General features: G+C 29.5%; 1 protein-coding gene across 5 annotated transcripts in view; it reads left to right on the top strand.

Annotated features, from left to right (window-relative positions):
• The window catches only part of LOC118204686 (fibroblast growth factor receptor 4-like), a 135,006-nt gene extending 111,005 nt beyond the window's left edge, over positions 1 to 24,001 (top strand). For 3 of the 5 annotated variants that reach the window (XM_085823956.1, XM_085823955.1, XM_085823957.1), the window contains exons 17-21: positions 3,267 to 3,389; positions 7,020 to 7,090; positions 7,186 to 7,323; positions 10,546 to 10,651; positions 11,115 to 24,001. In XM_085823956.1, coding sequence (XP_085680082.1) covers positions 3,267 to 3,389; positions 7,020 to 7,090; positions 7,186 to 7,323; positions 10,546 to 10,651; positions 11,115 to 11,216 — 540 coding nt within the window. In that variant the 3' untranslated portion in view covers positions 11,217 to 24,001. The remainder of the gene's footprint in view (positions 1 to 3,266; positions 3,390 to 7,019; positions 7,091 to 7,185; positions 7,324 to 10,545; positions 10,652 to 11,114) is intronic. The other 2 variants (XR_015043069.1, XM_085823958.1) reach the window with 2 other exon arrangements.
• The last annotated feature ends 3,541 nt before the right edge of the window (positions 24,002 to 27,542 follow it).

The following is a 27,542-nucleotide window of genomic DNA, read 5'->3' as shown; positions in this document are numbered from 1 at the left end:
TTGTTAACAACAGTTCCAACTGAATCATCGTTCCATCGACCAGAAATTTTTTTGTTTTTTCTCTTCATAATGGAAATCATAATTACCCCTGCCTTTCTTACAGGCACATTTGTATGCTGTTTTCTTGAATTGTTCCTGTAGCATTAAAACCTTTATTAGATGACACAGAAGATGAAATCTTATGACGGTTCCTTTTTTATGCATTTCAAGTTTTCAGTTCTTTAAGCTTTTCCATATGACTAGCACTATTTTTAGAAGGCTGAAATTTACTTCCTATGGGAACTTCAACATTCCCAGCAGTATCATTTGGTAAAATATTATTATGCAAAACATTATCATTCCCTTCTTCTTCATCGCTAACTTCTGCAATTTCTGATGAAACAACGGCGATATCAGTTTCACTCTGGTCATTATCATCTGTTTCTTCATCAAAAAGACTTTAAAAGGCTTCATATCTCGTTTTAGGAATTTTTAAAGGATGGATCAACCAGAGCATCTAAAGGCTTGAGTAAAAAACGGCACTACCCTTTTCCCTTCAGTGCAACACCTATTTTCCTTTCCATCCCTACACAAATACAAGCAGCTATTGATAAGCAATGACCTTGGCTAAAAATAGATCACCCCTAAAGACGGGGATTCTGTCATTAAATTTTTTCGGCAAAAATATGTGGTAAAATTTTTGCTTCTAGTACGAGACTAATTATTATAAACAAAATTATTGTTGAAGACAAATATTTGTTTACAGAAATAATCTTCATAATATTCCCTACATAAAATCATATTTTAGTATAAAATATCATTGGTAGTTATATTTTTATATACATTTATTTTGACTGTTGCATCAACGTAACACCAGTGGTTAATGGGTTAACATGTTTTCTCTCTCTCTCTCTCTCTCTCTCTTTTTTTTTTTTTTTTTTTTTTTAATATTTTAACAATTTTTGATTTGCTGAGGAAGATAAAAGCTGCAAATAGACTGCATTTTAATATATTTTCTTTAAAAAATTTTAATAATTTTTTATTTATCAACACCTGAGGAAAAATGCTTTATCATTTTACTTCATTTCAGACAAAGTTGGTAGTAACTTGGTGCCATTATTATGCGGGAACCTTGAAATGGAATGTACCAAATGAATTGATTAAGGGGGGGGGGATAAGTATGATTTAACTGCGATTTCAATAGTATAAAAATGCCTGCTGCTATATCATTGTGCCCTGGTTTGAATCTCAGAGAAGACATATATTTTTTTTTTTTTTGTGGCATATTGGTACTTGAAATGCTTTTAAACTGAGTGTTCTTGAGAGTTTATTGGTAGGGAAAGATGGGTAGGAGATTCCTGAATCTGTCTCTGAGAGTGCTGTATTGATTGGAACAGAGTTGGTCAAACCTGCACTGTCCCTTATGAGGTGCCCAAGATCCCGACTACAGACAGATGCTATTCTCTCCCTATCAGCCGTAGTTAAGCTGTGGACCTGAGCAGGAATCTGGTCTGAGAGTCGAAGGACAAGGAACAACAATAGAATGATTCCAAATTTCGATAAATACATTTTAAGAACTCCATGTTAGTCTTTCGATATCACACTTTGGAAGACTTCTCATTTCATCAGAGATATAGATTAATTTATCTCTTAAAACGGATTTAAAAATTAATTATCCTTGTAGCAAACTTGATGGTTTTTTAGCCCCAGAGTTTCTATTAGATTTCACTTTTTGTCTCTATCACTTTTTAGATGTTACCACCAAATGTTATCGCCATGTATTACTTTTGAAGAAATATTATAACAAATATAATAAAATGTACAGCAACATTTAGCATTTTTATCAGGAATTCTAACGACATCCGATATCAAATATTTTTTATATATATCAAATATAAATTCCACACACCAGTTTATTGCCTTTAGGCAAGGAGTAAGATATTTAATTTTTCTCTGAAATTTAATCTACCTCTTATCGATTGACAAACTAAGCTCTTTGAAAGCAATAAATGCAATTCTTCATTGCTTTTATTAATTACCAGCTGAACCCTTAAAATGACAGTAACTGGATTTATTAGAATCTTTATATATATTTTCTTTTTTAAGATTAATTTTTTTAGGTTGTTGACTATGCCAGCAACAAGTTACTTGAAAAGTGAAATAGACAACAAAAATGATTCGAGACAGAAGTGAGGTTTGAGAATAATAATCCTTTTAGTCTAAAACAAATGTAGCAACAAGATACACCGTATCAGGAATTTAAAAAATTTTTTAAAAGACTCTTCTAAATTTTGTGATTGGGCTGTCGAATTTTATGTGGCATTAATGTGAAGAAAGTTATGTTTAATAATAAAGTTAAAAAGACAAAAAAAGTTGTATCAATGGGAGTGAGTCTGTATCAGATTAAGAACAAGTTTGGCAAGAGCATAAAAAGCTTTACAAACCCTCTGGTGCAAAGTTAAAATCTGAATCCCCTCATATTTTTTAATATTAAGTTTTTTGAGTGGTATGGAAAAGCATTTTCAAAATAAGTAGTGTAAAAGTATTTTTATGATCATAAAATTGTGTATGGAGACATCTTAGAAAAGTTCAGGATAAATAAGAACGTATTCTTCAAATGTGTATGATTATCTAGCTGATTTGCCCTAACATATTTTAATAAAAATATTTTGGCATTAAATAATGTTCTTTATAACATTAAAATGAAATTGCCATTACTTATTACAGCATTTCCTAAACTTAGTTTAAGTGTTCCATAAAAAAATTACAAAACTCGAGTTAAAAATGAATGAATGAAAGTTGTGAAACTGTTTTGCATTTGATATAAGAATTTAGGTTTCTAACAATGTGCTACATTGTAGTCAGTGAAAATGTTTTAATTTTCTTACACTGTTTGTTTCATTTAATTAGTCTTACCTATAATTTTTTTTTTCTGTTTTTTTGTGAAATTAAGAACTGAAAAATGTTTTTTTATAGGTATAATATAAAAAATGAAATAAACATTCATTTTGTTTATATAATATATCTGCATGATCATATCTTATTAATAATTCCAAACTTTAATGCTCCTTAGAAATATTAAAACTTAAAAAATGTTTCACAATGAGAACAGCTTGGGAAACATTAATGTCAAATAATGTTAACATGCAGTTATTATTAATGTTAACATGCATTACTTAATGCAATTTTTATTCAGTAGTTACTCATTAAAAATTCTAACAAGTAACGTTAATAGTTTTGCTATGTATTTTATTTTATTCATGTTTCTTTATAAATTTTTATTTTAGTGCATTCACCGTGATCTAGCTGCTAGAAATGTTTTAGTTATGGAAGATAAAGTGCTGAAAATAGCAGATTTTGGTTTTGCTCGTGATATTCATGCAAACGATTATTATCGCAAGCGGGCAAATGTAAGTGAATTTCATTTTGTGTTGTTGGGGGCATACATTAAAAATTGTGCAATTATGCTTTTGGTAAGTAATATTTGAATGTATATATTATTCTTTTCTGTAAAATAAACAGGTCTTTGAAACTATATTTACTCTTTATTGTTTTTTTACCAACAAAGCAATATGATAAATTTAGGTCTTATTTCTGCTTTGTTTTCATTTAGCCTATAGAGTCATTAGGTTATTTTGAAGTAGGAGACATGAAAAATGAGCAAACGCCCTCGCCAGGATTCGAACCCAGACCTCTCGAATACGTGCCAAGTGTACTACTGTTTTACATCATGAAGTTTATATAGAAAGGCGGGAGAAAATACCTTATAAGCTGCTTATCAGCATTTCTCATCTTTTTCACACTTAGAATAATATACATGTCTAAGGGAGTCCTTGCATAAAAATTATTGTGCGGACAGAAGAAATAATTAGAAAAACAAAGAGACTTAAAACCAATGAAAGTATTCATGAACTATATTTTGAAGATTCATGTAGACAGATAATATCGTTAATGATAAATAAAATTTAGTAAATGGCATGGGAGAACAGAAGGCAGAACCTCTGTTACAGTATTTTTTATTTCTGGTATTTGTTTTGGAATTAAAGCGGAAATCTTGGTTTGAGTAATGTAAATAAACAGAGCTGGTTATTTACTACACCAGCTGATATGAACACATGAGGGTATTCTCGATGCTTCTAAATGCTTTTTTTTTTTTTTTTTAATTTTTTATTTTTGACAATATAGAGATATTGTTTTAGAAGTTTTATTCATTCCTCATAGAATTTGCCTAATGTTGAAGCAAAAATTTTGTATATCACTTATAGAAACATTTTTTATATTTCAGTTGTCAAGGGAAATGTAATGATAAAGTTTTCAAACTAATTCTGACAACTATCTGAGTGTCCCTTTCATAATATGCCAAAAAATGACTAATTGGATCGCAAATTTAATTTATCCAGATTTTATTCAGAGTTAGCCTTAGTACCACAAATTGCTTGTGCCAACAAAACTATTAATGCATCATTCCAAGAGTGCTTTTCGGACATTTTGGTACCTGTTGCGAAAGGGTTAATCTGTGACAAGGCAATAAGAGTAACGAAAACTACAAAATGCTCATAATTTGTTCCTGGCTGTATTTCTGATGGCTTTAATAGATTTTTAGATTTTTCACACTACAGTAAATGCTACTTAAATCAGTCACTTTTGTTCGTGGCTATTTTGATGAAATTCGACAGTGAGAAAACATATCTTTTGAAACAGTAACTAACTAGAAACATATAAATAAACACTTTAACCCCTTCGAGCCGGGTAGCGAAAACGCGCACTTATCGCAGAGGCCGGCAGTGTCTTCCGTGAGCGTCTCTCCAGGGCCGGGGGCTTTTTTGCTACTAAGCCTAAATCCATGAAATTTCCGAAGTATCAATGCATTGTTTAGTAATGCTCTATAGAGTATTTAAATGGCTTATGCTTTATAAATATTTTTATATATATACTTTAATTACCTTATTTCTTGTTTAAATGCATATTTTACACATTTTATTTTAATTACTCACCATTTTATGACTTTTAACATTATACATCTGAAAACTAAATATATTACTTAAAATTCTCTTTTCGTATGAAAAATTTGAAAACAGGGATCTACACACAGTCCTACGTTACATTCCTTGAACTCGTAATAACTCATTTGCCGTTTTGGAGGATTTTTCCGGGAATGTGAACAAACGAAGCATCGTCGTCTCATTTTCTTATCAGTCTCTTCTGAACAAAGTTTTGGAAAATCTAATCTTTCAGAATCAATATCTGAAATATTTTGCATCATTTCTGCTATTTCATGTTCTGTTAAACATTTTCAACACTTCGAGTTTGAAAAATCAAAAAGAAAGAATTCATGTCTAACAAGATCTATTTATTTTCTAAAAACTGAACTGTAACCCGAAATACTCAACGCTTTAGCGCGTATAAAACTTCTACTTACAATAAACAACTACCACATGCGAATAAAGTGCGATTTAAAGAGGCGTCATAAATCACGCCATTCGGAAACATTTAGTTCCCCGTTTGTTTATTTAATCAAAAACACGTGTATGTGAGTCATGCTTCTCTCATTTCAAGTGTGTTCGTTGCTGGCATGTATACGTGACAGTCGGCGCGAATGGGTTAATTTCATCAATTTTACAGCATTTTAGTTAGGAAAATGGGAGGGTAATGGTGAATTCTGCAAAATTTTTTGCTCCCAATGAAGAGATGACATTATCTGCGTTTCCTCAAAATCGAGAGTTATTAAAAATCCATATCAAACTGTTTTTTTTTGGGGGGGGTCAGAGGTCTAATTTTAAATGCTTGGTGCTTTTTTGACAACATTTGTCTGTCACAACATTTGTCAACAATTTGTATAATCAATTTTGAACTTATTTGGCAACTTTATATACTTTTCAGAAATTTATTCTATAATGTTTTGCTATTAATCAAATTGTCAAATACAATAATTTTCTATGCTTCCATATACTAACGGGAAAAACATTGAGAATTCAATAACATGTCTGAATGATAACATTAAATGCGATCACACTAAGCAGCATCTACTGTATATAATGTAGTAGAGGCCAGATATTTTTATATGATTCTCTGTGAAGGATTACCTACCCAGAGATGTAGATAGGCACAGTGTATTTCATCATGATCACATAATGCAGATCCTTGTCTGTGATATGATGCCCACCTCGGAAATTATGGAAATTTGTGCTGTACTTGTCTTCTGCAGCGACCTTCATGACAGGAAACATTGACACAGTTTGGACTTAAGTATGATTTGTTGCCAATGTTATAAAACATCCACAAAATCAGAAATTCATTTAATAGCCCTACAACATAGGTTATTTGATGTATATACACAGAAGGATTATAAATTTGTACTTATTATAGCATTTAATACAATTTTGTCAGCAATTTAATTAATAATAATAAAACCATAATAGCATAATTCAACAGAATGTATTTAAGATATACAGTAGTTACCTTATTTAATACAATAACATATATATGTGCCGGGAAATTCTATTTATTATTTTATTTAATACAATTTGTTAGAAATTTGTTCAGAAAAAAACAACATATCTGGAAAATTCATTTTTGAGACTCTTTCTGGTAGTCATTGTACAACGATGGCTCCTAATAATGTCGCAAACATCAACTAGAGCTTGTTTCATTGGTGAGAGATTAAAAATGGCAAGCGTAATGAGTATTTTATGGAAAAAAATGTGATAATGACAGAATGCATGTATGAAAAGTTAGCTATGAAGTAGCCTTTGTTTTTTTCACATGCACAAATTGGTAACTGTTTCTCACACATGTGGTAATCGCTTGTTTTTCCTCAAAGCAGAAAACGTGCCAAATTCGCTGTCTCACCAGGGCCACTGCAAAATTCAAGTACCGTTTGTACTGTTTCACACTCTGTGAAGTGCAGTACTTAACTTTTTTTCAATTACTTTATCCAAGATTTCAAAATCAATTTGAAACTTTATTGCCATTTCATATTTTTGCTTAGCATTTCTTGAGATACATAATAAAAGCGACATTTTTTTAATTTCTAAATGTAGGGTTTACTTCCCATAAAGTGGATGGCTCTGGAATCTCTCATAGATCGAATTTATACTACTCAAAGTGATGTGTAAGTTTCATTGCAAAACATAAAATTATAGTTTATTGATATGTTTTCTAAAGTTTTACATTGATGAAGGAAAACAAGTATTTCTTTTGCTTTAGATGGTCTTTTGGTGTTCTAATGTGGGAAATTATGACTCTTGGAGGACTGCCGTATGCTTCTATACCTCCCGAGAAACTTTTTAACTTACTGAAAAGTGGGCATCGTCTCGAAAAGCCAGAGAAATGTCCAGTAGACATGTATGTGTGCAGTATATGATTTTTTTTCAATTCATTGTTTTATTTCTTATATCAGTGCAGAATTTATTTTCATAGTAATTATATCCTTTCATTTAAAGTAATTAAGTACCAATTATTTCTTTATTTTAGTCGTGGAAGAATTATATAAAAGTTGATAAGGACTGTGAGTGTAGATTTAAGTTGTGATCATTAACTGAGTTGTCTATATTTGCAGCATGCATTTTTATTAAGTCTTTTTATTATTATGGGCTAAATCAAAATAGAATCCCCATCCTGATATTTTCATTGAGATATTACACATTCTGTTCCATTATCATGCTATGTTTAGTGTATTAGTTATGAGTTTTTTTTTTAGTTCAAAAAGGCTTTGTCCCCAAAGGACTGTTGTTTTCATTTTGCGATTTTGTGTCGATTGACTACAAACGGCGATCACTTTTCAAACTGTTGCCACAAAGTATTATTGCTGCTGCATAAATGTATGTAGTTTCTTGCATTGTGATAAAACATCGATACATAGACCCGTCAAATTTTGAATGACGTAATCCTACTGCAAATATGGCCATGTGGAAGACCAAATTTGAAATTTGGAATTTGTTTTATTATCGATTTCCTATTTTGTAAAACTTTAACAAATTTTTGATTAACAAAGTGAAGGATTTCAAAGCGAGCAATGGCAACGTTGTACAGAAAAAACATTTTTATCTCCAGCGCGTTAGTCTCCGTATCGGAAATTATAAAAATATGCTCATTTTAAAACTATTTTGTGATATTACTCTTGAACTGAATTTTATGGTTTAAGTGTGAAGAACGTGATATTTAATAAATAAATGTAACACACAAAATGTTAAAAAAATGCCCCTTTGGACGTTATTTAAAATCTGAAACATTTCAGATTTTATTTTTATTTTTTTTTAATACAGAGGTTGCAGATAGGCATGGCATCATTTTGTTTAAAAATGTGACACTTTAGGCGATACACATACAGCAAAAGCTTGAATATCCAGAATGCTTGGGAAATGCCAAAATCTGCATCATATCTCGGCATTCTCATACCATCCAGAAATATTAAATCTCTGGATAGTTGGGCTATACAAAAAGCAGTTCACAGTAGAAGAGCCATGTGAATGAAGAAAGAAATTTCTGATCTAACATGGGCTCACTGGTGGCCGAGCAGTAAAGTCGCTGAACATTGGTAGTTTGACGTTCGAATCCCCTAAATGGGTTGGCATCATGGTCGTTTTCTTGGTTTTTACCCATGTGTAACGTGTAGCCAGTTTATCTTAGTCCTCCACACAGGCATCCTTCCCTTAGGCAGATAGCCTTCGAGGCTTTGCCGTAATCGCATACTGTGGTCTAAAATTATAAAGACAGTCATCTTATTATTATCTGCCTGAATATTAACAGTCTATGTTTAAATTATATAACATTTTTAAAAGAAATGCATTTCATGTATAACATCCAACATATTTTGTAGGCCTTCAGCATATGAAATTCAAACATCTTGTTCAATTGTAAAATGCTGTCAGTCATGGAAAAGTTGATGGAACCAAACATACACTAGTAATTCAGGTAGAAGCTTAAATGAAAAAGATTGATTATTCTTTATTTAATTAAAATCATAAATTTCAAATTGTAGATGATGATTTGCAGCTTACAATTATGCATTATAATATTTTGTCTTTCCCAATGCCCAAAATAAAGAAGCTGATGTGTACACCACATGACTTCCTTGTACGGAATATTAAATTATGAGCATTTTTTCCTGCATTTCATTTAAACTTATTGAATTGAATTAAATCTACCTCGTCAAATATAGTGCATAAACCACAACAGAATAATGGCACTCTTTAAAATTTACTATATTTATTTACCATAGGAACTTTTGGGTGCTAGGTTTGCTTAATAATGTTGCATCTCATTCATTTTATAAATTGGAATACATAAAAATTATATTATCTGAAGAATTATCTAATTATTGCCTCATGTTCTATTCGAATACTGTGATAAATCTAAAATGATATATAAAAGAAATTAAACATATAAAAAAGAAACAGTTTTTCACAGACAATTCAGCGCCACTTACCTAATGCACATGCGCTACTCATAAATATTCTCCTCTGTCTGAGACAGACTGGTGCCAATATTTGCTGCTAACATTATTTCATGACTCGTTGGGACTTCAGCGATTCCGGATTAGGGTTTTTTCCAGATTAAAGATCATCAATTTAAATTTGGTAGGATGGCATGCAGAAATTATAAAATAAAAAATATCAAACCATAATTTGTGAAATAAAGAGCAAATATGATCTAAAGGGTATCAAAATATACAAAAACAAACAAAAAAAAAGCTTAATATTTTATTTGTTTACTTTATTAAACATTTCTTTCAATGTCAGTTGTTTAAGTTGCTTCATTTTACGTGCTAATACTTTCTCCTTAATTCTATAAACAGATATAATTTCTTGTTCAGTTACAAAGTTCCGCTGTTCAAGTCCTGTAATTGCTGTGCTGAGAATACCAACTAACTTGTCAATTGAAATTTTTTCGTTTTCACTAACCTCTCTGTCACTTTCTTCATGCCTTTATCCATTTTTTGCAGCAATTCCACTTTTTGTTTGATGGACATTGAAACATGTTTTCGCTTTGTAGATCCTTTGGCAGCTGCAGAATCGGAAATCTTTTTTGATATAATCAAAAGTTCAAGCTTACTTTTTATAAAATTGCTCTAACAGTCTGCAAAAAATAATAAGCTTAAGGATCCAATTAGAAGATTAAGGAACAACGCAATCTGCAACATTGACTGAAATAGCTTATACTGTCCGTTATACATTAAATGCACCTGCGTAATGGTATTATGCGCAGGCGTAAACGCTACACGTGCGCAGAAAGTTTGTAGCTTTGAGGTCCAGATTATAGATCATTCCGGATTATGGACGTCCGGATTAAAAACTTTGTATTGTATTTTATAATGAAAAACTATTATATTGATACAATGCTATTATGAAAAACCAGTTAGATTGTTAATTGTTTATTTCTTGCACATGCACGCTGCCAGTGTAGAAAGGTGCCAAATTCACTTGATTACAGAAGAAAAGTACTGTGAATTATTTTAGACGCAGCAGTTTGGTTTGAATAATGTTTATGTATGAATTCAAAGCTATGATTATTTAATAATACTCTTTCTGCATATCATATATTATATTATTCAAAAAATTTTAAAAGGTATTTACTCATGCTGGAATGCTGGCAAAGCAACCCTCAGGAACGACCAACATTTTCTATCCTTGTCAGGGAGTTGGAAGCATTTATAATAAATGCTTCAGATGTGGTAAGGAACATTATATTTTCTGTTGTAAGAAAATTTATCATTAAACCATAGTTATTTACTATTACTACTTGGAAATTGCAAAAATGATAAAATTATTGTTTAGTTAAGCCCTACTTTTTTATGTTATCTATTATTAAATAATAATAGATAATTATTATTGTCATATTAATAATAGTTCATTATTATTGCTTGTTATTATGATTAATACTTTTTAATCATTGTTAAAGAATTAAAAAGTGTTTACTATGAGTGCTTCATATGTGATAAGGAATATTTATATTGTAATGTAAGTTTTATTATGAATTTTGTTTGTAATATTTTTTTGATGTTCAGTTTTGTATATGTAATACAAAAGCAGTTTTAAATAAACAATTAGTTCTGTTGTTTTATAAATAACCTTTGATTAGTTTACAGATATGTACACATATATTTAAAGAATGGGTTCTGATTTTCATGTTTTTAGGAATATTTAAGTCTTGGCTATGAATATGAAGAAGAGTCAACCGATGAATCTTCCGATGAGACAAATTCAGAAACTCAGGAAAGAACTGTCAATGTCAGTTAATAATGATAATGTGAAAGATGAAAATAAGTTATGTAACAATCTTATGCCATCTTTATAAAAAGGGGGAAATTATTCATGCAACAGTCTTATGCCATCTTTAGAAAAAGAAGTAGGTATATTATTATCATTATGGAGCATTACATAAGATTTTCATTAATGAAAATGTTAAAATGCTTAAAATGTAGGCTGGCGGTTTAGGTGTATGAAATGTTGCTCGTACAATGAGATACTTCTGTTTTTAAATTTTTTGATTCGAGTATTTGTTTCCTGTTAAACAAAATATATATATATATATATATATATATATATATATATATATTTAATACCAGCCTTTTGAATGGCAGCATCTTTTTGAATTACTCTTTAAGTATTATGTATGTAATTTTTTACATCAATTTTAATTACTTTATTTTGCATAATATTTTACTAATATGCTATTGTATGCTATAATTTCGAAGTCACTAACAGATTAATTTCTAATTATTAGAGAGTAAAATATTTTACAGAACAAGGTTACAAAAATGATATGGAGCTAGAATCTATGATTAGATAAAAGTGGCTGTGCCACTAAGGGGCATTTTGTATTAAATTTTAGATGATGGCTTATGCTTCCAATTGCAGCAAATATTAGATGTTGCAATTTGAAAAAAGAACCTTCAAGTGCTATTACCAAATACTATTTTGGATTGTGTGGGGGGAAAATAATACACCTTTGGTTTTTAGTGGATTAAAAAAAAATCCTCGTGTTAAAAAATCTGCATAAGCATTTTACGTATTGTATATATGATTGTTTTTTTAATTAGTTATTGTAAATTACCATCATCAAATTGTTTTAATTAAGTATTAACATATCAGGGATGCTACATCTGTTATTCATTTTGACTTTTCATGTCTGATTGCCATCATAAGTGATGATATGCTTTAGGTAATCGTATTAATTGTGTAATTTGTCATGCATTTTTCAAATTATGCTTTGATGATCTGTAGTTATTGTTTTACCTTTTTTACACAGTAATTAAATGATATCAAATTTTTATTTTTTTATATCCATATTATTCACCTCTGTTTAAATAAGTATTCTTATTATTTTAATCTTTGTTATATAAATTATGTAGGTAAGAACAGGAAAATAATATGGACTTCAAGATTTATAAAAATTCAGTCAGCATTGACCATGCTGTGTCAAACTTGTTTTAAGAATTCATGGGAAGGCTTATTAGTGTTAAAGTATATAAATAAATAAAAAGTATTTTTGATAAGCAGTAGATTTTAGTGCTATAAGTAAAAAGCAGTCAATTTTAATTTGTATATTTTTTTAAATACAGATTTAGATGATCTAGTTTAGATTAATTTAAATTGACAAATATTTTTTTAAACGTTTTAAAAGTGTTAAACTTGTATATGTATTTCAAAGACATGTTAAGAGCCATTTTATAAAAATCACATTACTTGCTATAGAGTGATGGTAATTTATCACTTTGGGCTAAATAAAAAGCTGAATTATAGAAGACATAAAGAAAGCATTTAATATCACTTGGTGATTTATGTACCAAAAATGTTACAGTAGAAGAATATTGATTTCAGTATGGGATTTAAATACTGTTTGAAAGAAGAAAAGTTAGAAAATTAGTTTGTTTGAAAAGGAACCCTGTTTAGAAGAAAGAGGGGAAAGAGGAAATGAATTGAAAATAGATTTAAAAAAATTCATAAAGTATGTTTATTTGTTTGCAAGTAACTGTGATGTACCAGTCAGTGATTTGGTGTCTGGAACAATTTGATGTATTTATTTTGAAAAGATAAGTTTTCTGTAAAAAATGTACAAATACATATAAATATACATATATACAAATAATGTACAACAAAATATACAATAAATGTACAAATACATATATATAAAAGCAGAGAGATGTGTAAAATTTTGCAGGTTTTATAAGTAGACCTTGAAAGTGTGTATAAAGTGTTCCAGATCTGAAAAGTAAGTGAATTTGAAAAACCTTGGTAGTGAACCCTTGAAAATTTCTCTTTCCCAAAAGGTCAGCAATAGATTTAAAATTAAAAAAGTAGTTTTGTTTCTGCCATGATAAAAAATTTTTTTTATCAGAAAGCCAATAAATTGTGTATTAATTTCAGTGTTCAAATTAAGTATGAAAATTATAATTTTTATTCTATCAGATTTCTACTGATACTGTAAGTGTCTGTATATACCATTTTCTGTATACTTTGCATTGAATAGTTGACACTTCATTATTATTATCAAATTAAAGAACTATACTTATATTTAAAAGTAAACTCAATCTTTTAATTTCCTAGATTCAGTTTAATATAGAAACCATTTGATTTAACAATAATTAGATAGTAAATATATTTGATGTATTTAAAATAATCTAATATTTAATACCTAGATGTAATACAAAAATATGTAATTATCAGCACTATTTGCAGTAGGTAACTTGTTTTAAAGACATTACTGCCCTTAGTTTGATTTGAAATGCTTTTGAGTTTAAATTCTTACAATTCTTGTTAGGAAGTGTATATAAAAGCATCTGAGTGGTGGCATCCCTGAACCTTACTCAAATCAAAGTGCATATAAATATGTTTGTTGTTTTATTATTTTATTCATGGATAAAAGAAATATATTATGGAAAACTTGTTCTCAAGTACAAATTTTTTTTATTATTATTTTTTCTTTCTTTCTCCCCTCCCTCCATTTATATGTGCAATTTCATACCATTTATGTTGCCAAAGCATCTTATAAGCATTTAATACTTTGTGCATTTTCCATTTTCATACTATTTTCAGAATATATATATTTGTATTATATGCTGAACATACAATTTGTAATGTGTATTCTTAATATTTATTACAAATTAATCACTGTTTAATACCTTATGAAAATTTGCTATTGCTTATTTTAAGCAACATAAATTCATTTGGGCAGGAGGTGAGAATATTAAGTTTTAATATTTTAATTTTTGCATTACTATCACTGAATTTTATAAAATCCAGTTAAATCTTTTCATCAAGAATGGGTGAATATATATCAGAACTGTAACTATTTAGTTTCCCTTGAATATATTAGTTTGTCCAGAAAATAATGCAGGTTTTTAACCTACATCTTTAAAGTATCATAACTTGACTCAATAACAGTTTTATTAATCAAAATAAGCCCCAGCTGAATCAATGTATTTTTGCCAATGAGATATAAGAGAGTAAAATTTTGGAGTTCTAGACGCGATAAAGTTGTCAAAAGGCATTTTTGACCTTGTCTTGGTTTCTGAAGCATTTCTTCTGTAGAATGATATCCAGATGTTTGAAAAAGTGGTAATCGGCCGGCGAGAGGTCTGGCGAATATGGGAAAAGAAGGAGAGTCTAGCATTCCAATTTGTCCAATTTCTGTAGGATCAGTTGCACGATGTGCGGCCGAGCATCGTCATGGAGAAGGACTGGCCGCTTTTTTGTTGACCAATGCCGAGCGCGTGTGTTGCAATTTTTGGTGCATTTCATTGATTTGCTGACAGTAACGTATCTGCTGTAATCGTTTCGCCCAGATTTAGGAAGCTGTGGTGGGTGAGACTGGCCTCAGACCACCAAACAGACACCATAATTTTCTTTTGGTGCAAATTTGGCTTTGGAAAGTGTTGTGGTGTCTGACCGCGGTAAAACCACTGAGCCGAATGTCGCCAGCTGTTGGAGAGAATCCACTTTTCATCGCATGAAACAATTCGATCAAGAAAAAGGTAATTTTTGTTGCGGAGAAGAAGAGCAGATGACACTTCTAAACGGTGATTTTTTTATTTTCGCTCAATTCGTGAGGTACCCGCTTATCGAGCTTCTTTGACTTTTCGATATGATTCAAGTGATCAGAAATCATTGTTTTGCTTATGCCAAGCTCTCGAACAGTTATGCATGGGTTTGTTTCAACTGAAGTCTTCAAATCATCATCATCAACAGCTGAAGAGAGTTCCCCGATGCTCTTGATCTTCCATGTCAAATTCTGCATGATGAAACTTTTAGTATCACCGTTGAACTGTAGATTCATTAACACTTTTCTCACCCAATACTTTGTTTACATTTTGAGAAGTTTGTGCTGCGCTGTGGCCTAGCTAGTACTCATAAAATTAAATTTGCAGAAAATCCCGTTTTGACATTTAAAAAAAACACCTTGTAAATATTTTTTAAAATAATTTTGGAACAAAATGATATTATAAAAATAGAGAGTGAAAAAAGAGCTTCAAAATGATATATAAACCAATGTAATTCAAAATATTTTTGTTTCTAAAAATGTACAGGAAAGATAAATAATTGCAAAAACTTGCATTATTTTCCGGACAACACGGATACACCAGGACTGTAACTATCTAGTTGCCCTAAGTAATGACCTGAGCAGCTAAAAAGGAAATTAATTTTTTTAAGTCCAGTCAATCTTGTCTTATTTTATTTAAATTTCTTTTAATTTTTCAGATTCAATAAACAAATTACCATGTTATGTTTCACTTATAAACTTAATACCTGCTGCTGGCAATTTAACTAAGCCAAATGAATAAAAGAAATAATGAGAATGATAAAAAAAAAATTCTGAATATATATTACATTTATTGCTTTTAATGTAAATAAATAATCAGTAACAGTGGTCTTGCTAAAAATTGATTAAGCAGGTGGACTCTGTTATCTGAATTTTTATTCCAACTCAAAGAAATGGGATAGTTAATCCAACATGAACAGTTACAAAGAACTGGCCTACCTATTTGGCTTTACAGAGACAAGGCCATATCACCAACTTGATTGTCTATATCTAGGAGTGATAGTGTACAAATGAGCCAAATACAGATTGTGCCTTAAAGCAGGGGTGGGCAAATAGTTTTAACTACTGACCAAAAATGGTCTCTTTTGGTGCCTCATGCAAGCAGGCCTGTGATGATCTTTGAGGTGCTCGTGTCGTTTTCGGGATATAATTAGGAGGAGGGAACAGTCCTTTCCAGTACAAATTTTTCAAAAAATAAAAAAAAGTTACAAATACACAAAAATAGAATCTATTCCTTATTTTTTGTAAAATGATTGTCATATATATTGTTTCATTTTTAAAAAAAATTTAAGGATGAAATGTTCCTCTAAGCTACCTTTTCTGATCCATCTTTTTATCTCAATAATATTCATATTTCAGTGCATAACTTCTAAATTAAAATTACTAGAAATGATAGGACTATTTTCTTTGGCAGATGCACACGTTTTCTAGCATATCTAGTATTCTCAGCTTAGAACTATCATTGGTATATGTCATGCATATACACTTTAATAATAGATGTTCACGCTTGCTGCTGATTTTTTAACTTTGCATACGGAATTAGGTGGGAAAGAGATGAAAATGTTGTAGCACTGGATTTCATAATACAAAGCAATTAGAAAATTAGTAAGGGCTGCATTTGACCCACAGGCCAGCATTTGCCTACCCGTGCCCTAAAGCTACTGCATATAATACACTGCCATTACTTTCTTTATTCTTAAAAATAATGCATATTATTTTAATTAGTATTACCTTAAAAGAGATTTGCATGCATAGATATTGTCATTTTGATTTATATCAGCACATGGACATTTTTTTTAAAAAGATAGTAGAAAAAGTTACAAAAATAAAGATAAATTGCTACTCTTGTCCACATGTACAGATGTGAAATAATTTATAGTTTATCTTATTAACTCCTACAAGTTTGAAATTAGAAAATAATGGAATGAATGCACCATTTAACTTTTAATTCAAAATTAAAAGAAACTACAAAATTTGTGTTGTTACTAATAATGATTACACACGTAATAGCATAAATAAGAACTACAAATTTAATACGGAGTAATTGAGTATGTATATCTTTGTCCAGTTCACTAGGCATAATAGTTGTTAGTACATTGGATTGCAGCTGCAATAACTCACGTTTAAGTCCTGGTCACAGCAACTTCTACCTTCTAAATAATCTCTCTGTGTGCTCAAATATTGATTAACAGTTGTTGTTATGATATTGTTTGTAGTTTTTTTTAGTAGATTTATAATAAATGTATTTTATTAAACAGTGTGCAGTTAAATATACAAAATGCAACCAGACTGCCAATCACTACAACAGATTTGCTTCACTACTGTCTTATATGTTAACATTTTCATTTGAATAGAATACTTTTATTCATAATGAATCCTGTCTACTGGATATCAGTTTATATATAAAATTGTTTTTCTCATATGAGTATATATTTGTGATGTCTTATTTATAAATTATGTTTGAGCAATTTTTTTAAGAGCATGTAAAATTTATATTTAATTCAATATAAGATCTTTTTATAAAACTGAAGGAGTATCCATAAGCTCTAGTTCATTGGCTTTTCAAATGAGCCAGAAAAGGTCTGGTTTGTCATTTCATGATTAAAGCATCCCGAATAAAATATGTGAGCAAATCAATTTATTGATTATTAGTCATGTTCATCCTAGTCATAAAACTAGAAAAATATAGATTTATAGTTTGTTATGATGTGCATATGATGATAAAAAATCATTTTCCAAAACTTAGACAAAATACTAGTATCCAGTTATGTGAAATACGTTTTGTAAATTACACCATAGTAGAGTCATTCGTTATGTCCACAATTAGCTGCAATTTATTTTGTATCATCCACTTTTATAAAATGCTTCTCTCTGTACATTGAAATTATTCCTACGAAGTTACATATACTAAATTGCTAAATATTGTCATGTATGCTAAAATAAGCATCTAGCAGTCTAGATAGTGATTTAAGAATATCTGCAAGTGCAGTTTTATATTTATGCTATATATAAACTGTAGTTAAAAATTGTATGGAAGAAAGTACCATTTGTTAGTTTAATGTACCCCCTCTTTCTTTGAACCTCAACCATTTTGATTAATTTAGAAATGCTTAATAAGGGTTATATATTTAAAATATTTTTATAAATAAATACTGTGATGTAAAGTTCATGAAATTAGATTTTGTAGATATGATTTGTTATGCATTATGTGTTTTCATTATATAAGTTGTTTCAAAATTACTGCATGACTAAATATTTGTTGAATAGTTAGTTTTCGGCCAGCAGTTGTAATTTCAGAAATTAATCACATGATGACTAGTATCATCTGACACCTTTTGATAAAAATATATAAGTTTTATAATTTGGCTTTCTGAAAAAAAAGGGGGGGAAGAAAACTTTTTTTAACTCAAGTTTCTTTTTTCTCTCTCTCTCTCTCTATTGGGGGGGGGGGGTGCAGGGGGAGGTTAGTTTTGTAATGTGCAGAACTGTCTCTGAGAAAGTTATCTAATTTAGATGACTTGACTACCTTTCTATCTAATGAAAAAAAATTGGCATAGATGCCAGTTTTCAAGGGTAGTATAAAAAATGAATTCCATTAGATGAAAAATTTCAAAACTTTTAAAAAGGGGAATGTGTAAACCTCCCTTATCTGTTTGTTTCCCTGCAATAAAAGGTGTTAAGAATTCCATTACGTTTATGTAAATTAGAAGAAAAAGATTATACCATTCTGGGAGAATTCTTTAAATTGAATTTTAAAAAGGAGAAACTATTGAATTTTATAGCTCCAAAGTTAGATAGCTGCAAATTGGGAAAAAAAAAAAAAAAAAAAAAAAAAAAAAAAAAAAAAAAAAAAATTAGAAAATGTTTTAATAAATTTTTGAAGTTTTTAAAAAATATTTTAAAATTAAATATTTAAATTAATTATTCATATTTTATTGCTTTCAAAATTTAAACATCAAAATCTGAACATTTAAGGATTACTGAATTTACTCATTCCATTTTTGAGCAAAATTAATATTAAAAAAAATTATATACAATTACATTTACATCCACTTTCAAAAAGTCTAACGATTACCCCGATGTGATTTCAGTCTCGACAATAAAACAAAATATCTCAATGCAGTTAAACAAATTAAGATTACAAACAATACAAAAAGCAAAAATTTTGATTTTAGCATTTGGTGCTAAATTTAAACTGACAAAAATTTTTTACATAACAAATTTTCCCAAATGGCTAAATGTGTATGAAACAAATTTTGTAGAAAAATATCAAAAACATTTGAACTAATCCTAAGAGTGAAAAAAAGGGAAACCTCCCTGTAATTATAGAGAGGAACTTAATAGAATTTCTGAACGAAACAATAATGAAGAAAACATTTTGGGACCGAAATTAAAGTGGCATAGTATTTCAACTTTCAAACATGGAGCTTGGAAGGAGCAAGGCTGCCATTTCTTGTGAAAATTATTCAAACATTGAAATATTTCAAATTAGACTGTGTACTTTGAACAAAAACCTTGCTAAGGTTGTCAAAATAGTGGTCTATGTGAGAAATTTGGCATCAAAAAAGGAAGAAGGAAATTTAGGTTCGTCACAAAGTTAGTAGTGAAGCAATGGGAAAGAGACCTACAAATGGGGAAAATTATTTATGCTAACATTAAACATTAATAATAAAGTATAAATTAAACTTTTGGTAAAAGTTACAGAAAACAAAGGTAGTAAGTTTAAAGTCAATATTCTTCTCCCAAATATAGTGATTGTGGGGCTTGAAACTAAATTACTATAACTTGGTAGTAAAAGGAAAGAGGCAGTATTATAATACAGAAGCAGTATTATGAAAAGAAAATTATTTACATATAAATAACTTCCTAATTTTATTTACCTTCTTGCATTACTCTCTCTGCAGTTTAAAATGATATAACCAAATCAAAATATAAAACAAAATATTATGTTTAGCAGTTAATTTTTGGGGGGGGGGCTTCCCATAGGAAGGTAGATTCACAGTGAATTAATTTAGTAGAGTTGAAGTCTCTTCTTTTACTGTGAAGTTTAATATTTTTTAAATAAAAAAATGTGTTAATCTAATAGTTAATTTCTTTCTGAGTAGTATTAGCTTTATCTAGGACTAATTTGGTTGGATAAGTACTGTGTTCTTGTTTTCTCAAAATTATTTATTGCAGTAATACCATCAATATATCTAAAAATCAGTTTTATCTACTCGATTAAAGATTTTTGTAAATGATATTCTTTAATAAATAAGTAAAGCTTTTTATTTGTCAAATTCCAGTTACATTGGCCGTTAGGCCATTAAACTCCTTGCTTGGCAATCGCACTGAAATCTACAAGAAAAATTTGTCAGTGCTTCACACTCATCCAAATGTTTGCATCATCATTGGCCATCCACAGTTACATAAAACACACAACGGCAAGTCAGCTAGTCCAATTCGAAATAAGTTATTCTGTAGACAGTCATGTCCCATCAATAGTCCTAAAAGATGCAACCGCAACTGTTTGTGGGTGGCCAGGAACAAAAGCTGGGTTTATTGAGAGAACACTCCAAGGCTTGCCCCTCACAAGCCCGAGTGGCAAAATCTCTAAAGTCTTATGATATGTTAGCACTTTTTACCCTGAAAAAGGACAGTTTGGTGGATCTCTAGAGCCATCAACAAGTGGCAAAGATATAGTGGAACTTTGAATGTGACAAAGACAAGTGGCAGATTTAGCGTAACCCAGGGTGCACCACGAGGAGGCCTTCCACACTACACTCCTAAATAAGTAAACAATTACGGACATGTGTGGAGAAGGAACACCCGTAGCAATTGCATTAATTTGTTGAGAAAAAATAGTCTTTAATTGGATGTAATTATTAAAAAATGCACAACTGAGGTGATTTTTTCCAATTATGTTCTGAAATAACCGTAAGAATTTTAGAAAAAAGCCCAGGAAGAGCTACTAGACTGTTAAAAATTTCCGTTTGTGAAGAGAAGTGTAGATATTTTTTAAATTGTGAGAAGTGATTTCTTTTATTTCCAAATCTTTAAATGTAGAAAGAACAAGAAGGTTATTATTAATAATCCAATTCTAATGATTAAGTTGAGAGCAAATATGCTGTGACTGTGCACACATATATATATGTACGTATCACGTTTATTGGCAGCATTTATATACACTGCAAAATCTTTAATCCGGACTTGTCGGGACTTCGGCGATTCCAGATTAGGGTTTTTTCTGGATTATAGATAATCATTTTAAATCTGGTAAGATGGCATGCAGAAATTATAAAATTAAAAATATGAAACCGTAATTTATGAAATAAAGAGCAATTTTGATCTAAAGAGTATCAAAATTTACTAAAAAAAAAGCTTAATATTTATTTGTTTACTTTATTAAACATTTCTTTCAATGTAAGTTGTTTAAGTTGCTTCGTTTTTTGTGCTAATACTTTCTTTAATTCTGTAAACAGACATAATAATTTCTTGTTCAGTTCCACTGTTCAAGTTCTGTAATTGCTGTGCCGAGAATACCGACTAACTTGTCAATCGAAATGTATTTGTTTTCAATAACCTCTCTGTCACTTTCTTCACTATTGGAAGTGGTACATCAAAAAATGCTTTCACTTTGTAGTTCCTTTGGCTGCTCCAGAATCAGAAACTCTTTTCGACATAATCGAAAGTTCTTTTATGAATTGCTTGTAAAAGCTTACTTTTTATAAAATTGCTGTAACAGTCTGCAAAAAATAAGCCGGATCCAATTAGAAGATTAAGGAACAAGGCAATCTGCAACGTTAACTGAAATAGATAATTAAATAATTTTAGCCTAGCTTATACCGTCCGTTATACATTAAACGTGCATGCGTAAACGTATTATGCGCATGCATCAATGCATATGTGCATTTGTAAATGCATATGTGCATGTGCACATGCATAAACGTATTATGTGTTTATGCATGTGCAGAAAGTTTGTAGTTTTGAGGTCCGGATTATAGATCATTCTGGATTACGGACGTCCGGATTAAAGACTTTGTACTGTACTATATATTTATATTTATGTATGGTTATCATCTAGTTATTGAAAACAAAATTCGATACCGAAGAAAATTTTGATTGTACAGTGATGAATTTCTATTTTTTCTCAAAATTTTAATTATGAAAATTTCTGTTGAGTCTGTATAAAATCTTAACTTTAGTACATTTTTGCTGAAGGCCGTATGAGGACCAAAACTATCCATTAGAAAAGTGATGATTTTTAATAATTAATTTTTTAAATTAGGACAATAGACCTATGATTATTTTGTCTCAGCAGGCAAGGAAGTTTCCCAAAGTGGTTTCAGAAAAATCATAAAATTTGGCAGCTTAGGACATTCCACATTCAAAGTTTTTTTTAAAAAGTGACTAGATACATACTAAACGCTGTAACTGAATCATTAACATATATAATTATGATAACAGTGCATTAACATTGCACAATATTTCTATCCAGGGTGGTATTTCCTTAATGTAGAATCCTATTTTTAGAGAAAAAAATCACTAGACACCTATATACTTTGTGGGTTTTGATTGTAATAGATGGCAGCTTAGTGTTGCTTATGAAAATACCCCTGCCCCCATCCCAGAATAGCAAACAACTGCTGGATGTTAGTTAGCGACGTAACATCAGGAGAACATGAATTCAAAGTTGTAGTTTGGATTTTTCTCATTTTAAATTATAGTATTTCCTCATGAAAATTTTAGTAAATAAAGGTAGAATTATTGAAATGTGAAAAACAATGCAACAGATACAAAATATATTTTACCTTCGAAAATCTGAAATTTGATGATTTATTTATTTTCTGAACATTTTCAAAGTGGCAAAGTCAATTAAAATCCTCAAAAATGTATGCAAATTTTGGTGCTACAATTACTGTATTATTATTATTATATAACTACTTTATCCATTATCAGTTGTTCAAGAAATCTACATCATGCAAATTTTTTTAAATGTCCTGCAATATGAAATATTATATGAATGTCTGTTGTTTGAATCATTCACTAGCAGCTTTAAGCCAATCTGCAAACTGCATTTAATTGCATCAATTAATTGAATTAAGCCAATCTGCAAATTGCATGTTATACCTTCGATTTAATCATTGTATTAATACTTTGTCTTTCGCTAAGTATTTCTTTGTTTCTGATTATGTATTTGTTTTTATATACTTATTTCTCATGTGTGAAAAGCTAAGATGTAAATATTTTGTGTTTCCTTTAATGAATTCCTAGATTATCTTTTTTAAATTAAGAACTAATCAAACTGTGTCTTCACCTGGAATTTTTAATAATGGTTTTGTTTAAATTTGAATTAAGAATTCAAATTTTGTTAAAATGTTATTGTAATCTGGAAAATAAATATCTATCTTAAAAAACTCAAAAAAAAAAAAAAAAAAAAAAGGTTGTTTTATTTATTTATTTATTTATTTATTTTTTTTTTTTTGGGGAGGGGGTCGAAAGTTCCTGATTCACAGTAAAATAAAAATATGCAAGCATACAAGCTCTACCAGAACAACCACAGATCACTGTAACTTGAACCTTAAGTTACTACTGTAACCACTTAAAGTACCACTAATTAATTTTATGTATAACCACAAATGAATACATTACTTAAATACCATCGTAAATTTAAATATAACCATAGACTAGTATTATTTCTTTTTGCAGTATGTTTAAAATACTATTTCAGTCATTAAGGTTCTGTCAGTAAATATATAATTTTATATTTTTTAATAACTATGCAGAATTATGCTAAATACTGAGATACAATAAAGTGCTGAAGTGCAGTGTAAAAATTACTGTATAATTTTTTATGTTTTTATTAAACCTGTTCATAGTAGAAGGAAATTTTTTGAATTATTATAAAGCACTGATTATTTGAACTCTGAAAAGTCAAACAGGATTGTGAAATGTAGAATTTGAAATATTAAGTTACCAATAAATTGCATTTTCAACTTTTTTATTTTTATTTTATTTATTTTTATTTATTTATTTATTTTTTTTTTTTATTATTTATTTATTTTTTTTTTTAAGTTCTGACTGATTAAGTTCAATTGCATTAGTTAAAAATAGTTTTTAATTTATAGAATTTTAATCCCCCCAAATGAAATAATTTGTTAGAATTATTTCATTTGGTAAAAAATAAATATGTTAATAATAATAAAAACTAGTTTTTTTTTCCCTTTGTCAGATTTGAAGAATATCAATACATTTTCTTACCATCAATCTGAATTTTAATTTATTAATTAATGAAAATTATCATTCTAGAAAATTTTATGGATTAAAGAGAAATAAAGATCTGTAAATGAAGAGAAGTGTCATCTACTTATTGAATTTAATATGTAAACTTCAAATGCATAAACATTCAGAAATTTTAAGAGCACCTTAACTGTGCACTGTACAATGATTTGTCACTAAGATTCTCACTGCTGGGAAGTGACGTAGTAAATGGCATGAGGTGCCGCTACAAAGAATCTCTCATTTCAGAGATGGTGAGTTTGAATCCCGAACGTGGAGTTATTTTTCAAACTCGTGCAATTACATAAAATGTATTATTATTAAATTAAATAATTAAATCAAGTAAAACTAATTAAAAATAACGACTGATTAAAAATGATGATACACAAAATAATTAAAAACAATGATTAATAATTAATAAGATTAAATAATTAAACATAATTAAGAATAATCACATATTAAACAATTAATAAATAAAAAATGATATCATCCCAAACATGTGGTTCAAGATGTTGTTGCCACAAAATAAAAAAGTTGTCACCCAAAAATATGAAAAAAATTTTGAAAAATAGTGTCGTTGTCACACAATAAAAACTAAACTATGCATGACGTCATTCAAAACACGACTAGGTCATCCAACCCGTCGATTAACCTAGTCATCCAATCTACATAACTTCTGGTTGTCACGTTATCCAAGATGGCGATGGCTACTTCCTTTTCTATAACGTCACTCCCGCCAGCTGAGTACCTGCGATTACTACTTCTGATGCCTTTGGTGCACCATTTTGTCAGTTTTTAGTCTTTCAGTGTTCAATGAAATATATTTTTAAAACGAATTTCTCTTGATTTTTGTATTTGAAAGAAATGTCTCTCATAAAACAGTCACTAACGTATATGATAAAAAACAAGTTACCTGTTTTTGTCACAAATTCAGAGGAGCAGGCCCACAGTAATTTAGGTTGGCCTTATATATCATGGATATGAAGCATTTTGTGTGGATATGGTATATATATATATATACATCATGCACATGAACTTTCTTACCTGTATGAAAAAGCATATTTAACTTAAGAAAAACTATCACAGGCAGTGCAATCAGAGTGGTTGCAGTAGGTCTCAGAATTTTTACGATATAGGAAGAAATCATTGGCAGAATTTTTATCAAACTTACATTCTCCTTCTATATTCAAAAATAAATGTATGATTTTCTTGATAGGTACACTGCTCAAAAAAAAAAAAAGGGGGGGACAGTGCTATATCTCCCGTTCTACTGGGGCGATTCACGAAATTCAAATTGCGTTCTTCTTGTCTCGAAAGCGCGACTTAGGATATATATTAGATTTATATATAGCACTATTCTAACATAGGTATTTTGACACAAAATCAGACTTTTTCTGAAATAACATACCAATTTTTTTCCATATTTCGATTCTACGACTCAAATTATGCCAGAATACAAATTTTGTAAAAATTGTGCGAGTAGTTTTTAAAATATTAGCTCTCAAAATTTTAGCTCCTCAATGTTAATTGAATTTGGCAAATATTTATTAATATCTCTTTTTTTATTAAACTTTTTTGATTTTTTCTCTCACATTTCGAAATTTAGGTTCATTCCAAATAAAATTTACCCATTTTTTGTGTTTTATTTTTTAAATTTCTATTTTTAAATAATTTTTATAAATTTTTCGAAAAAAAATTTGAATTATAACCTATCAAATTTTTACAATCATCTTAAAGTAAGTGTATTTTTAAGCATATCTGCAAAAAATTAGACTTTTTCATTCAAAATTTTCTAAGATATACACGAATTTACATATTTTCACGTTTTGAAATTTGGCACTTTTTTTTAGCGATAATAACGCCAAATGTGGTCTATGGATTTTTGTTACAGTGAATTGCCACAGCTATTTTTAACCTTAAATTTCAAGTAAAATTTTACCGAGAATTAATTATATGACATTTTTTCCCTCAATGATGCGTAATAAATATTTATTAATACTATATAAAAACCTATTTTTTTAAAATTATAACTGATATTATTCAATTTTTAACTTTTTTTTTTTAAATTTTTTATTTTATTTATTTATTTATTTTTTTTTTTTTTTTTTAATAAGAGTAAATTTTTACCTTCGGCGTTTTATCGTCTGCTACTTTACTTCGTTTAAATCGAATTGTCTAAAACTGAGAATTTTCGTTTAATGTTTATTTAAATTTTATGACATTAACTGCATAATTTATTTCTAAACAAACTGTTGCTTTTAAAGTGGCTGATACTATCATCCATATTTTTATAGAAACATAAGATTTAGAATAATCATTTTTATAAAAGTCAAATTATGATATAAACATACAACCCTCTAGAGATTGAATTAATGGACGTTGAATGGTGATGTAGAAATGATCTGCAGCTACTTAATGGCTGGATAAGTCAGCAAATTCTGTGGACAAGTAAGAATAATTATATAAACGACACCCAACATTCTGGATTCAATTAACAACAAGGATACGATGTATATTAAATGAATTTAAAAAGGTTTAAAACATAAAAAATCAACTCATTTTTTATCCTAACATGTATTTTTGTGCGTAGCGTATTTTCGTTATATCCTTAAAATTCTAATTTAGAATGTAATTGTCAAGAACTGAATCCTAATCATCAGTAAAATAATAAGTAATCATTACGGTTATTAATAAATCCTTCTTATAAAGTAATTGCAAATATTTCAAAAGCCTTTCTGTCTGAATACAAATATTTTTCTGAGAAAATATTTTTAATTTTATATTAATCAAGATTGCACACGATATTATTTATTTGCACTTCAATTCTTACCGTCAGTTCTAGTAGAAGTTACAAATCAATTATATTTAATTAAGGATTTGATTGGATTATTTAATTATGACAAAGAACACGAGGGATGCCTTCGTGGAGTACTTTCTAAGGGAAACTGGCTCGTATACACGTTACACATGGGGAAAACGCCCATGCGGCCAGCCCGTTCGCGGGATTCGAACCTCGGACCGAAGTACCAGTGTTCAGCGCCTTTACCGCTCGGTCGCTGGTGGGCTATTTAATTAAGGAATGACCATCTAAGTTTACAAACAGCGTACCGTAACAGCAATTCAATTATTGGCGCCGTATCTTTCATGTTACTCCCGATTGGCAAGCTACATCATTTTTAATGAGTATTCGGGTTTTGCTAGAAACTTCACTTTTAAATCGCGCTTAAACTAGGTTAGTTGGTTATTTGAACATAGAAAGAACATGG

This window comes from Stegodyphus dumicola, chromosome 9 (genome assembly GCF_044657685.1).
Source record: "Stegodyphus dumicola isolate Sdum_Otavi_A_Nest chromosome 9, ASM4465768v1".
Lineage (NCBI taxonomy): Eukaryota > Metazoa > Arthropoda > Arachnida > Araneae > Eresidae > Stegodyphus > Stegodyphus dumicola.
This window is presented reverse-complemented; position numbering and strand designations above follow the sequence as displayed.